Source organism: Bactrocera oleae, chromosome 5 (assembly GCF_042242935.1).
Source record: "Bactrocera oleae isolate idBacOlea1 chromosome 5, idBacOlea1, whole genome shotgun sequence".
Taxonomy (NCBI): Eukaryota; Metazoa; Arthropoda; class Insecta; order Diptera; family Tephritidae; genus Bactrocera; species Bactrocera oleae.
The window spans coordinates 35,107,392-35,122,114 of NC_091539.1; the positions used below are offsets into that span (position 1 = coordinate 35,107,392).

The window sequence follows — 14,723 nt, forward strand, 5'->3', positions numbered from 1 at the left end:
ATATTTTTTTAGGCGGTTTTAAAACTGGCTGGAGTGTTACAGACGAGGTAACACGACAAAACGGCAACTCAGCAAACGTGTGCGACAAGACCGTGCCTTTGACGAAGTGGCCGCAAGTGTTGACGCGATGATTCACTAAGAGAAAGAAAGAACATAATCTTTACGTTGCGTTTTCTACACAAACAAATTTGTTGTGTAATTTATTCCGAGTATGAATGTATATTTTCTTATCATTTACGGCGTAGCAAATTGAACAAATTTTTGAGTTTAATGTACTCGTACGTATGTATATAAATCTGTATACTATATCTACACATACATATGTGCTTATGCAAATTAAATAAATTATTAAGGTATTGATAATTTAAAGTAATTTTATTGCGGTTTAAACAAATGGTTTTTCAAAAGAATTTATTGGTATGAAATTTTTGTGTGATTTAAATTCGAGATTTGCGTATTTTACAATTCATTCATAATTTATTTGCGCATAATTCAACAATAAAAGTACCTTACCACAATATATGTATTTAAGTATTTAATTACTTAGTACTTGTAGTACACAGGCATTTGTATATAAATAATAATATTTTTTTCAATGAGTTCATAAATTTGAATTCATAATTAAATGGATCAATTTATAACGTATAGGTATACACAAATTTCAAGTTCATATGTAGGTATGACCTTCGTATTTATATACATTGTATCCGGATGCATTGCTATGGTTGATAATATGTATATATGGTAATTGCAATATTGAAAAAAAGACAAAATACAAAAAACTATTGTTTTTTCAGTAAACTTTTTTGTATACTTTAGGGTGAGTCAAGACCTAACCTATTAAATTCACGGGCTAAAATAAACTCACATATATGCAGAGAAAAAAAATTGTTAGCTTAATTTTAAGCTGTGACGACGAGCATACGAAATTTCCCATGTAAATAACACGTAAAAAAACTGTTCATTAAAAGTACCATTTTATTTTTTTGGATTACAAATTCTTGTAGAGTATAAAATTTCCTTTTTTTCGATTAAAAAATTCATATATTTAAAAGCTTTGAAAAGTGACAGAGATCAAAAACGAATCAGAAATGTATAAATTTAACAAAAAAACGTAAATTAAAATAAAATAAAATAGTTAAAAATATAGTTTATAGTTATGCTCTACGATTAGAAGAATCCACAGAATCGGTCCAAAAATAATGTTGAATTCTATCCGGCTTGTTAACATGTGAAAAATATGCATGTGAACTTTACACAAGGTAAATTGATTCCACATATAAAGTATACTTGTCCCTTCGTCGACTGCCCGTCTGTCTTTATAAGCATACGCAAGCTCGTCCCTCAGTTTTTGAGAAATCGATTTTATTTTTTTCCCAAACAGACCCACTGCAGCACATAGCTGCAATACAAACTGACCAATCCAATCCAATCCTTGTATGGAAACTTTTATATTTGATAGGATATCTACGAATCGTTTAGATATGTCCACTATAGCATGCTGACATACAAACTGACCGATCAAAATCAAGTTCTTGTAACAAAACTAGAACCTGTGATGGTTATTATAGCTTCGGTGCAGTCGTATTTCTTGTTTTTTATTTTATTTATTTATTACACTGTACAGCACTCGGCTGGATACTGGACCAAACCAAAAAAGTTCAAGATATTGAGTCATACAAAAATTTAATTTCTCCGCTTTTTCGAAGTTAGCCTCCAACATCCAAATATTTGCCACTGAATTTTGAAATGGAGCTTATATACAGAAAAATGTGGTTTTTGTCGTATAGTGTTACTACAATTTTTTTTAAAACATATCTCTAATTTCCAAGCACATATGTACTATATCAATATATTTTCTTGAAATTTAATAAGTGTACTTTGGACTTGATACACTATCAGACAATGTCCATAATGTAGAGGATGTGATATTATAAATACTATATAGTTGGTATATTCGTAATTGCATATCACTTGTGTATCAAGCATGATTCATCAAAATAATAAATAAAGCACCTAGGTGTTTGTATTTATAAGTAGGAAATATTCGATTCAGTTTACTCACCAATTTATTGATATTCACTGTCTTGTATATTTTACTTTACTTGGACGGAATATGCAAATTTTGCAACAGAAAAGTAGAAAAAAAATATTATAATTATATTTATCATCTTCTGCGTAACAATAGGGTTCAGAGGTCTAACCTTATAGACGTCAGTGGTATTCTTAGGATTTATCTATCTTAGGATTATATCAGTGATTTAGGGCAATTTCTGTCTATACTAGAAGCGGATATTCATTAACAGAAACCACAGGTCATACCGTTTACTCTACTCTAGACCCCTAGTCTCTTCTTCTTCGTATTATTATAAACGAACCCTCCATATTGCCTTAATCTATCATATTTGCCTCGCATTGTCAGATCAAACTTATCATAAGCTAAACTAAGTATAAACATATTATATGTATAAGACGCAGTAACTTTACAAACATATTTTCGGCTTGAGTTACTAATGACAATAACTTTCTTTTCATCTCCAGACACCGTTGAATGAGATTTTCGGACCGATTTACCGCATACCAACTACGACGAGATCAATTGAAATTAAATTAGCACCAAAGACTCATTTCCGTTTGGAAAAGGATCTTTTTGTAAATAATTCACTTATGAATAGTTTCACGATTGTCGGTACGTACAGTAACGGTGAACAAGTGGAGATCACAACGGGCGCTTTCCCAGGTGATGCTGGCACCATGGGGCCATATCCAGAAATTCTGATGCAAAATGTATTTTCGGTGGTGGTGCGAGAAGGCGCTTTTTCAGGTAACTGTTATTATTTTTTGTTCTTTTGTTATTGGAATTTTATTATATCGATTTTTTGTTTTAGGCAATAAAAAATTTACTGTACGCAACAGTAACGATTTAATTTTGTATTCAAACGCTTTCAAAAAAGCCGAAATTAATGGAAAATTTTTTGGCGTAGCTGATTTGCGTATCGAGGAGAAGGCATTCAATTCAGCCGACGCCAAGGTGAGTGGGTTTAAAGAGCGAAACTTTAATTTGTGTCTTATTCATAGGTAGTCAAGATCTCCCATTCAATAGCAATACTTTTTACACCTCTCTATCAAACTATTTGTTAAACATTCTTGAATAGGATGCTTAGATACTATATTGATTGCCCCAATTATTTTTGCATGTGGTTTCTAACAGTATAAATTATTGAAATATTTCGACCACTAATGGAGTTTAACCTACTTCTAATATACCGTAGCAAAACGAACCAATTGTTAACCAATTCTTCTTCCTTTGAATCGTGGAACACTCATTGGGCGATATTAAGTACAACAATTATGTTTATTGTCATACAGCAGGGTTAAAAAAACCAAAGTCTCAAGACAAACGGGCCTAGCAAACGCCGCCGAGAGAACTTGAGTTTATATTCAGTGATCCATCAAAAATTCCAGAAATCTATTTGAAGCGTATTTTTAACAACAAAAAAAAACCATTCTTTATAAACTGGAGAAATCTATAATATGGTACACCATCCGATCAAACTGTGAAATAGAGAGAGGATTATTTTATGATGAAACGAACTAACCTATCTATTATATCCTGATATCTATAGGAGCATTAGTCTTACGAGGTGTGTTCAGAAATTAACGGGCATTTTAAAATTTTAAATTTTGCCGGTTTGAAGTGTTTAATTGTTCAACGATAAAATTTTCAGCTGTATTCCCTGCTTACTTTTTCTGTAGCAGCCGCTAAGGTTAGACGTGTTTTTATAAGCTTGGCGATTTTCGTGAAAATCTTACTCTTTGTTGCTTGTTATATGAAAATCGCTAAAAGAGCTATCAGAAAAATCGAGTTCGAAAAGTGTTTCGACAATTGGAAGAAGCGCTGAATAAAATGTTTTTTTTTTGTTTTAACTTTTTGAACACACCTCGTATATTATTTACTTCAGTTTGGGCCACACTAAATTTGTTCCCTTCACTTCAAAGAAATCTTAGAAAACTTTAGAGGAGTTTAATCGGGCACAGTGTTAAAGACCACACATAATATTAATGGCCAATCAAAAAGAAAAACAATATATATAAATATTCAAGCAATGATTATATCGAAAATCTCATTCAAATTTCAGTTATACATCGAGAATTCACATATCGACAATATCTATCGTTTCGAAGCCTCACTACGGGAGATAAAATTCAACAATTGCACCATTAACACCATCAATAGTGGTTCCTTCGATGTCAATAACATCTTAAATATTATATTCGAAAATAGCAACATTGGCGTAATCAAATCACGCTCGATTACGGAAAAGGTGGGTAAACTATATTTTCACTTTAACATGGCACAACACTTTCTAAACCTTGAACTCGAACCATTTTAGTTGTACAGTAGGCACGTGTCCTTTATTGGCGGCGTTATTGGCTACATTGAGGGCGAAGCCATACATGGCAGTGGCATCGGCGAGCTGATTTTGCGTAACAACAGGTACTTAACTGGAAAATACAATACAATTTGAAAATTGCATTAATGTCCTTATCCCTTAACAGTATTGACACCATCAACGAGAATGCCATACATGTGAATACCATCAATGCCACCATCAAAGACAATCACATCAAACATCTCGGTCAGAATTGGTTGCGTATCAAGGAATGGTCGAATATTGTGATTGTGAAAAATATTTTTGGTGATTTCGGTGGCATTATAGTGGAGGAAACCAAGGAACCAGTCGATTGCCGCTTCGAAAGTAACTCCGTAACCAAACCGAAGCCAGGCAGTTTGAATATACGAAATCGTCATTGCATATTGCGTGAGATCATTGTCGATCTCCCATGTCGCTGCAATCTCGAGTGGCTGGCCGCATATTCTGAACGCGATTTACGTTCGGAAATCTATTGCACGATCGATCGAAAATTGGGTGTATGTTTCAATGCGACCACCTTCAATATGCAGCGTTACGAGCATGAAGTGTGTGATGAAAAGAAGACAACATTAGATTGTGGCGCCAATCGTAAACTCAAGAAGGTGAATGGTGAATTCTTTACAAACGAAGAGCTCGAGCGACAGGCTACACAATTCGTACATATTATCTATCTCGGCACTGCCATTGTATTGGCTGTCGTGCTACTAATTATATTAGTGTTGATATTGCGGTGCTTTTGTCAACAGCGTAAGGGCAGTCGTGGTGCTAGCGCGTCACATCATCATCGACATGAATTCACACAAGGCGAACGTGAAATAATCGTGCGCGCCCAAGATATAATAGAGAAGAGACATCCACAGATACAACCACAAATCAAACGTTTGTGCGACGAACTGTTGCAAACGAATCGCACCGAGAAGCAATGCATTAAAACTATCACGAAAATCGAGAATCTACTAAATGAAGTGGAACGTTGTCAGGATCTCAATGCATTCTGCAGAGTATTGGTTCAACATCTGCAGCCGCAATCGCAACCGCTGCAACTGACAACGAATGCCATCTGCAGGACGGAAAGTTTTACACGTATACAACGAGAGAATTACACAGGACCACACTATGCTGGCTGCATTGATACGGCTCACATAATAGCCAGCAGAGAGGCGGCGTGTTTAGAGCGCGAGCGTGAACGCGAACGCGAAAGAGAACGGGAACGCATCAATGACATAGACAATGGACGCAACGCTGAACCGCTTAATATACCCAATGAACCCTTCTACGAAGAGTTGGGTCAACCGTTGCTGCCTGATTATGCATCGCCAGCGGATGGTCGTGTTTATGCGACACCACATGATCTAGCAATGGGTATAAATGCCGAACTGGAGTATGCGGAGCCCGTCAATAATCGAGGTAAATTATTGTACTAGCATCAACAAATAAAAAACAACAACTGGCACGCACTTTACACAAAAGAAGAACAAGTACTGCACCATTGTGTGTCTCCAGCACCAACAGCAATCCGAACACATAGAAATTTTAAGTGATTTTAAAATCGTTCAATTATTTAACCTTTGCCCGATATCCTTTTCATTACATTGTAGGCTGTGAAGTTATTACATTTTGAATAATCTGTATATATTAGATTGAGTATTGGAATTCGGCGGTGAAAATCACCATTTTGGTGTAAACTCAAGCTCTTTAAGCTTTGGTGAAAACTCAAGCTCTAATATTGTTTACAGGCGAAAGTTTTATTAAGTGCATATGTATTCATATAAGAAAAAATTCGAATTTAAGCGTTAGTGTCTCAGGTAGTGAAACTTTAAGCTTAAGCTTTTCATGCAGGGAAAGCCTTCATTTCATGTAACTTTCACATACTCAAAATGGATAAGAGCCTTTTCACACACATACTTGTATGTATATGTGTATTACCACTTATATGAAAGCTTAAACTCACGTTTTTGAATTTGTGTTTGGGCACGTGTGAAACATGCTAAATTGTATTATATTATATTGGCAACTAAGTAATTGCGGATTTTTTCATGGAACTAAATAACTTTATTTTGTAATGTATTGCCTATTTTGATCAATGACCTTTTGCCATCTTTCACGTTCATAAAACTTCTGGTTTTTATTAGAAAAAAACTGAATCAGGTACGGTTTGACATCATCGTCATTATTGAAATTTTTACCATTCAAGGAGTTTTGTAAAGATCGAAACAGAAAGTAATCCGATGTGCCAAGGTCAGGACTATATGGTGGATGTGGCAAAACATCCGAACCAAGCTCCAATAATTTTTGCCGAGTAACCAAAGATGTTTGTGGCCTTGCATTGTCATGATGGAATACAACACCTTTTCGATTTATCAATTCGGGCCGCTTTTCTTCAACTGCATTGCTTAATTTCGTTAGTTGTTCAATGTAGACAACAGAATTGATCGTTCGGTTGGGTGGTAAGAGTTCAAAGGAGACAATTCCTTTATAATCCCACCATACTGATAACAAAACCTTCTTTTGATGAATACCAGCTTTTGATGTTGTTTGAGCTGGTTCACCTGCCCTGCTCCACGATTTTTTCCGCTCGATATTGTTGTAAACAACCCATTTTTCATCGCCAGTTATCATTCGTTTTAAAAATAGATCATTTTCAATACGTTTCTTTAGCAAATCGGAGCTGTTAATGAGTTGCGTTAATTGCGTTTCTTTCAGTTCGTGAGAAACCAATGTATCGAGTTTTTGAACATAGCCAAGTTGTTTTAAGTGATTTTCAATGCATTTATGTGATACCTGAAGCTTCTCTGCAATCTCACGTGTTGTAACGATCCGAATCGATTATTGCTTTGATTAGGTCGTCATCAACTTCAACTGGACGACCAGAGCGGTTTTCATCTTTGAGTGAAAAATCACCAGAAGGAAATTTGGCAAACAAATTTTGACACTGCCGTTCTTTTATGGCTTCGTCGCCATAAACAGCACATAACTTTTTGTAAGCTTGCCTTGTAAGTCTTTCCCTTTGCGAAAATAAAAAAGCAAAATATGAAGAAAATGTTCCTTCCATTTTTTAACGAACGCCAAACGAAAACTACGCAACCGATCAAATTTTTTTTTACTGATTTCCAGCTGAATTGCCAACTATCAAATAACAAAATGTGTTTTACATTTGGACTACGCCAGCAAACCTAAAAATTCAACTGAAGCCATCTATGAGTGAAATCCGCATTTACTTAGTTGCCAATCCAATATAATATAATATATGCGCCTATTTTATATACTTGTATTTATTATAGCTTTTTATATATCTGTGAGCTATGAGCTTTTTTTAAATGCCTATTCCTAACAATTTTAAAACAATTCAATGAAGAATGTTACATTTTCTGCATAGAATATTCTTAAGATATCATTAAAAGGTGCAAATTGCAATAACATGAATTGAAATTGCGTTCTTGGATCTCAAAACAAAATAAAAATTGACAAAACTTTTAATTTGGATAGTGAAATTTGCTTGAATACCTTCCAAAAAAGTACCTACCTACCTATCTGGTTTACTGTATAGCAGCATTATGAAATATTTAAAAATAAAAATTCCAGTTTTATATTGTTATTATTTTAATTTTGATAGTTGTCCTGTACTTAATCGATTAAGGCATTATATATGCCTATTTCACTTTAATTCCTACACACTTAATCCACATTATCTAGTGCTGTAAAATTTCGAATATAAATATTTATTTGTCGCTATAACAGCTTTCTGCAACTAAATCTGTTAAGTGCAATATTGCACACGAAAAGCTTATTCCATGTTTACACGCAACAATTAAAGGTGTGTAAATACGAATATAGTATAATATATTTGTAGAGGAGCTCAAATATTTTAGTAGTATTTATACAGTGAACTCGTTTATTTCCATTTACGTTATTCTAAATAATATTTTTTGTTGTTTATTTATGATTTTTGTAAATAAAAATAATTAATATGTGTATTTGAATCATATTCGAACAGATTTTGGTTTAAAAGTATGAATTTTTACGTATGGTTCAATGTTATTTATGTTTTATCGAAATATTATTTACACATTTCCCTTGAATGAAATCTGTTTTATGTAGAGACACAAAAATTATAATAGTAAAATATGATTAATTTACGTAAATTGACGACATAAATAAAAAAAACTGTAAATTAATTTATGGTTAAGTTTGAAATAAAATTGCGTGTTTTTTATTTAAAAATTGAAATATATTTTGGGTTTATGATTAAGTGTCACCTACTATTTTTTTATTACTACAATATTTTCATGTTTATTTTTTTTATTATTTTTAATATCTTTTTTCATCTAATATAATTTTTTTTGAGCGAAAATATTTATTATCGTTAAATTATTAAATAATATTTCTTTCATTTTACATTATTTACAGCAGTTTTATATTAAAAGGGTTTGAATATTTAATAATATGTCTTTTCCCTAACGCAATAGTCAACTGCACCCATTGAAATAATAAAAAATATGTTCAATCTAAGCACTTTTATATTCGTTCCCATTCTGAGTTAGCACTTTTGGGCTATACGTGGATAAAATTGGCAGCTAAAATCACACAGCAAAAACAAAAGAAAACCTTTGCACATCAGGTATACAAAACCAAACCACGTTTCCCTACGCATTCAATATGTAGTTGTAGCACTAGTTACTAATAGTTATGAAGTAAGTCTTAAATTTGTTGTACTAGCTTAATTCTAAGTTGGTGTCGGTTTTTCTTTTTTTGTGGACGTCTCTGACTCCCCTACATTGGTGACTGTAGTTAACAAACACTCGAAACACTTTTCAAACACAACAATACTAAAACTTTTGATTGCTTTGAAATTTATTTAAACATTATTTTTGTAATAATTTATATTTCTCTCTCTTTCTTTCTCTCATACAGCCGACTATGCACACCGCTTGCCATCTTATGCCGTGCCAATGCCCAACCGACTGCCCACACAACTGTCCATGAGAGCGCCCACAGCAGCGCCGCGTACCCATCTACCGCCCAGTAATTTTAATAACAATAATAATAGCAACAACAACAATAACAACTCACACCCCCTATATCAAGTTAGCAAATTAAATGCATTACCTACATACGGCGCTGATAATCGACCAGCATTGCCGCCATCGAATGTCAAACGCAAGGCTCACGATCTCGAAAATAGACTAAACTTTCAACTGCCCAACGCTGCTGATCATCCGCCCAATAAACATTTAGTCGCTCCGCCTGTTTACACGGCACCCGATATTGCGCACAAGCGACCTATGCCGACACCGGCCTCTACGTTCGCACGTCTGGCTACGCCCGAAGTGGATGAGACGGAGATGGATATGCGTGGCGCTAGAGCTTTACCACCCGATGCGGGCTCGGATCATTCGGGTGGGAGTAATGAAACTGTACTGATCGACGATGTTATCGTGTATGCGGATGCCTGAGTGGAATGAGTGTAAATAATATAATGCGATTCTCCTAAAACTATGCTGTGATGAAAGTGACAGCAAAATGTAAAAAATATATTCGTCCAAACTCGCTTTAAGCTGCTGACCTAATAGCAAACTTTTGAGCGTGATATTATGTCCCAAAAATGAGTATACTAATCATGATTCCGTATAAGTGTTTAGACTTTACGAGGGCATTAGCACACATGATGTTATTGAGAAGACTAGTCTAAGAGGGTAAACAATAGCAACTGTGTGGACCATTTTTTCATTTAACTATATTAATATACTCCTATGTATATATGTACTAAAAAAATTATCACAAAGTATTTAGTGAAATATGTATTTAAGCAGACGAAAGTATTCTAATGAAGGAGAAATATTGTTTGTCTATATATTTTGTTTACAGGTCGTTATGTATCCGTAAGTCTTAAAATGTGTAATTAAAACTGTTAAAGAACATAGTTTTATAAAAATTTGGTGAGCGCTTCGTATTTACTTTTATATAAAAAAAACGTTACAACTCAAGAAAGCGATTAAAATACTGGCTTTTTATTTTTCCATTTACTAACTTTGAATTATTCCTTTTTTTCACAAAATAACACAGACATTTCAACAAAAAGGTACTTAATCACGTTATATATATTGTAATTTTACTAAAGGAAAACTGTTATTGGATTATATATGCATGTCTAAGGAATATCATAACACTATTATAAATCACAAACAACATATAATAGGAAAATAATGATGGAAAGAGAAACATCACTTAATATTTTTACAACCCGTGGATTGATTTTACAGAACAAGTGGAACACTTACTACTATTCTGACACTTGTATAAGTTAATTGCCATGAATACAAAATCTTCACACATTTTGACTGAATTTCCAAATTATAGATTTTCTGAACAAGTGGAACACTTATTATCAGTGATTGTATTACCTTTCTAATAAATGCGAAAAATGTAAACATAAAAAATGTGTATACAATTGAATATATATATTAGTATACAAAAAAGAACATTCTAATGTTGGCATTTTCGAACGCGCACACACCTATGGCTTGTGATTTATTAATTATAATTTATATAACAATATAACGTAAAGTAAGACGAAAGCATCATGTAGTATGTGTTTGTATATATTATTATATATAAGAATACCTAACGATCAAACTATTTTGCTTTATAGACCGTAAGTAAAATAACATTAAAGATATACATGTATACTACCAGCATACAATTGCAAAATTTTGCTATAAAATTGTAAATTTAAAAAATTATATATAAAAAATAGAACGACGAACAACGAGGCTTATGCCAGTGTACATATGTATTTAGTTTGTATTTAATATTTTATTAATAATTTATAAGTTGTTAAACTGATATAAAAAAAATCTATTATATATAGATATGCATATTAACAAATTTTTATTGCGATAATATTAAAAATTATTTAACAAAAATAAATAAAACTCGAAAACTTGTTTGATATAAAATTAAAATGTGTGTTTTACTCATCAATGCGGTCACTTGGTATGCTGTTAATTTAAAAACCCCCCACAAATAGATATTTAATGGCCAAAAATGGCGACAAAAAACTGTTTTTTTTTGCAAGAGAAAAACTTTACCTAATTTAACTCAGGTTGTAAACATACTTTCAAACCCCATATCAGCTAATTTTAAGTTTGTTCAGGACTAGTCCAAATTAACTTGGAGTATAATTGAATCTGTAAACAATCGTTTTTTTTTGTTGTAAGGGTTACTGTAATTTGTGCTGATATTCATGTGTATTTTAAATATTATATGACAATTATATCCCTTTTATATATTATATGTCGATTACAACTGCCGCCAAACAACCGTATACCTAAATTTGTATTACGCATGACAACAGATTAGTGATCATAGTGTAAATGATCGCCATTTTTGCTGAATTTGTAGCGCTATCATCTCATTTTATAGTTTAACTAACCAACACCGGTGTGATATTTTGTGAATTTTAGAGGATAAAAACTTCAAATATCTTTAAGGAAACTTTATTTAATTTCCAATTTAATAATTTACGAAAATTAATATCCAAAAAATCGTTGCTCTTGAAGCACTTGCGAAAAAATATTGGCTATTAGAACATCAACTATACACTAGTCGCTTTACATAATAGCTATTTATTTACTTAAACGTTGATTTGGTGATTTTTACAACAGAAAACCAGCTGCTTTGGAACCAAGGAAGCTGAAGATCAAAAGAAGCTCACAACATATGTACATCTCATCTCTTCAAACTTAAAAGAAAGGTCTCTAAAGTCACATATCTGCTCCGAAGAAAAATCTATCGTCAATCTCGACCGAAGCTTCTAATATACTCAAAAAGGACATCAAACTTGATATAGGAAATCCCATCCGTGGCTTAAACCAACAACTGAATATTTGATTTGTCAATGCCAACTCTGAAATTCAGAGTTAGTCAGGGCTGTTGTCGTATCCAAGACAGATTTGTGTGGTTGTCAGAATTGCAAACCAATTCTGATTCTCAATTTTGTCACAGAATCTGATTGGATTTTCGTCTTTTCGAACATATGCAAAACCAATATCATCAATATCAATATCGAATCAGTTGTTTACTATTTTGACAAAACTTGCAAATAAATAAATTTCGAATCGTTCGTTCTGAATAAAGTCTACTTATGTTTAAAATAACAAAGTTACGCTATTTTAACTTATATTTCATTGGAAGAAAAAAGCAACGAAAAATTAAAAGAAAGATATTAAAAAATCAAGTGATCCACCTGATGTACCAGGGGAGTCGCATGAGAAATTTGGATTGAATTTACTTGTATGTTTGTATACATGCTTACTTTACAGATTTATATCACATTATCGTCTGAATAAAGACGCATTTGGGTGTTAAATAACGTTTATTACGTTTTGTAAATCCTTTTAAAATATCTGGATTTTTTCCATAGACTCAATAATTGTGAGATTTTGTGTTTTATTCTTATGTTTTCCCCTATAGAAACAACGATAAATTAATTCGTAACAATAATATAAATTATTTTCTTAACTTACAAAACCGGTAAAATTGGTTGCCGTGATACCCAAAACTGATACAATTTCTATGACACGTCGAACCAATAATATCTGAATTCCTACCACATTTTTCTATCGGTTTCAATTCTACACTCCTGAGTGTTTCACTACTTTACAGTACTGTATCATTTATCACTCTCATGTGATATACTGCCCAAAAGTAGCTGTGAAATTAATATTTTTATCAAGAAACTTTAAAAGGACTTTTACTAGCTAGCTATGATTTGAAATAAAATTTCCTTCCTTTTTTTAGTGGTGGTTTCGCATTTTTACCCGCCACGTTCTCGTTAGTAATATTACAAATATACTTGTTAGCCGTTATTCATTGACTAACAATTTCATAAAGTGATTTTTATATCTACGCATAATCTGTGCCCATTTTCTGCTGGTTAACCTTCTCTAGTACTTAGCAGTAGCCAACCAGAAACCAGTCAATATATTGTTAAGAGCAGTAAATTCGTAAAACTTTAAAACCACTATATATTTTTTTTATTATTATATTTCGCTACTAGTTTAAGTGACGAATACTAACTCACACCAGTCACCGCATAAATATAAAGCTTTGGTCCAGAACGACGCCATAGAGACTGTGAACGAATACACAGATAAATCGGAGTCGTTGAGATACTGCGAGCATTTTAGATTTGCATGCGACACAATGAGAAACGATCCAAATGACGTGACGCTAAATGTGGCGTTCATTCATTTAACACACGCTACATACATATGTACATATGTATAAGAATATTGGATATACCATATATCAACAGTCTGGGTAAAAAGTAGTTATAACATTTGAAACAAATCAAGAAGTAGCAGAAAATAAAATTAACATGAAGTAAAAATCCCATACAAACGTCCGCAAGTAAGAAGATGATATGTGAGATTAGGAAAAAGTTTTATCTACGTATGTTTCTAATAAACTTTATAGAAGTGATTAGCCGAGCATAAAATCATGCGAAATCATAAAGTCCAAAATCATTTGTATAAAATATCTCACATAACACTGCGAGAGCGCTGAGCAAATATGGTATAATTTTCAAATTGTGATAACGTGTTACGACTTAAAGGTGGGTGCTGAGCCGAATATGAAGAAACGAAGATTCATGGCTTCACTATTTCTCTTTTTCTAAGCGATACAATATATTACTATTTGTATATTAATTTGCCTATGCAGTTTTGAAAAACCTCTGGTTGAAAGAGTGAGTGATTATTGTCGAAAAATTTTCATATTAAATCATCAACGTCTGAATACTTTCGTCAAAATCGTGATCATATAAAAATTGAATTGCCGAATTACTAGCGTATTAATCAAAATCATTTTTATGGATTGATCAAGAAATGAATAGATTATTGAACTCATTAATTGTTCGTGGTTATGCCAAGTGTGGAAGCTCTGGATCGTAGGATCTTAAAAATACTTTCAAATTAAAAAAAAAGACATTTAAATTTGAAATCCAAAATATTCGAAGATAGAAAAATTTTCGAAAGAAAAATATTTAACTGAAGGAATAGGAGAAATCAGCTCCAAAAATTCATTTAGTCCTTAGAGATATTCTTTACACATTCCTCAACACTGACTACTATTTACTACTAATATCTTCCATAAATAACAAAAAACCGTCGTCAATGATATTTAAGGATCAGATTTCCCGAATTCTGTGTGATTAATTACAATATCATAAATAGCTTAAGGCAAGTGAAGAAACACAGGTGATGACAGTACCCTAAGCTCTAAAAG

The 14,723-nt window shown here is 32.7% G+C and overlaps 2 protein-coding genes across 3 annotated transcripts in view; one reads left to right on the forward strand and one right to left on the reverse strand.

Annotated features, from left to right (window-relative positions):
* Positions 1-11,398, forward strand: part of be (ben) — a 46,936-nt gene extending 35,538 nt beyond the window's left edge. The window contains exons 2-7 of the mRNA XM_036371663.2: positions 2,542-2,824; positions 2,889-3,031; positions 4,140-4,325; positions 4,395-4,498; positions 4,561-5,843; positions 9,348-11,398. Coding sequence (XP_036227556.2) covers positions 2,542-2,824; positions 2,889-3,031; positions 4,140-4,325; positions 4,395-4,498; positions 4,561-5,843; positions 9,348-9,889 — 2,541 coding nt within the window. The 3' untranslated portion in view covers positions 9,890-11,398. The remainder of the gene's footprint in view (positions 1-2,541; positions 2,825-2,888; positions 3,032-4,139; positions 4,326-4,394; positions 4,499-4,560; positions 5,844-9,347) is intronic.
* hiw (MYC binding protein highwire) overlaps positions 1-14,723 on the reverse strand; it is a 145,267-nt gene that overhangs the window by 86,584 nt on the left and 43,960 nt on the right. The window lies entirely within an intron of this gene.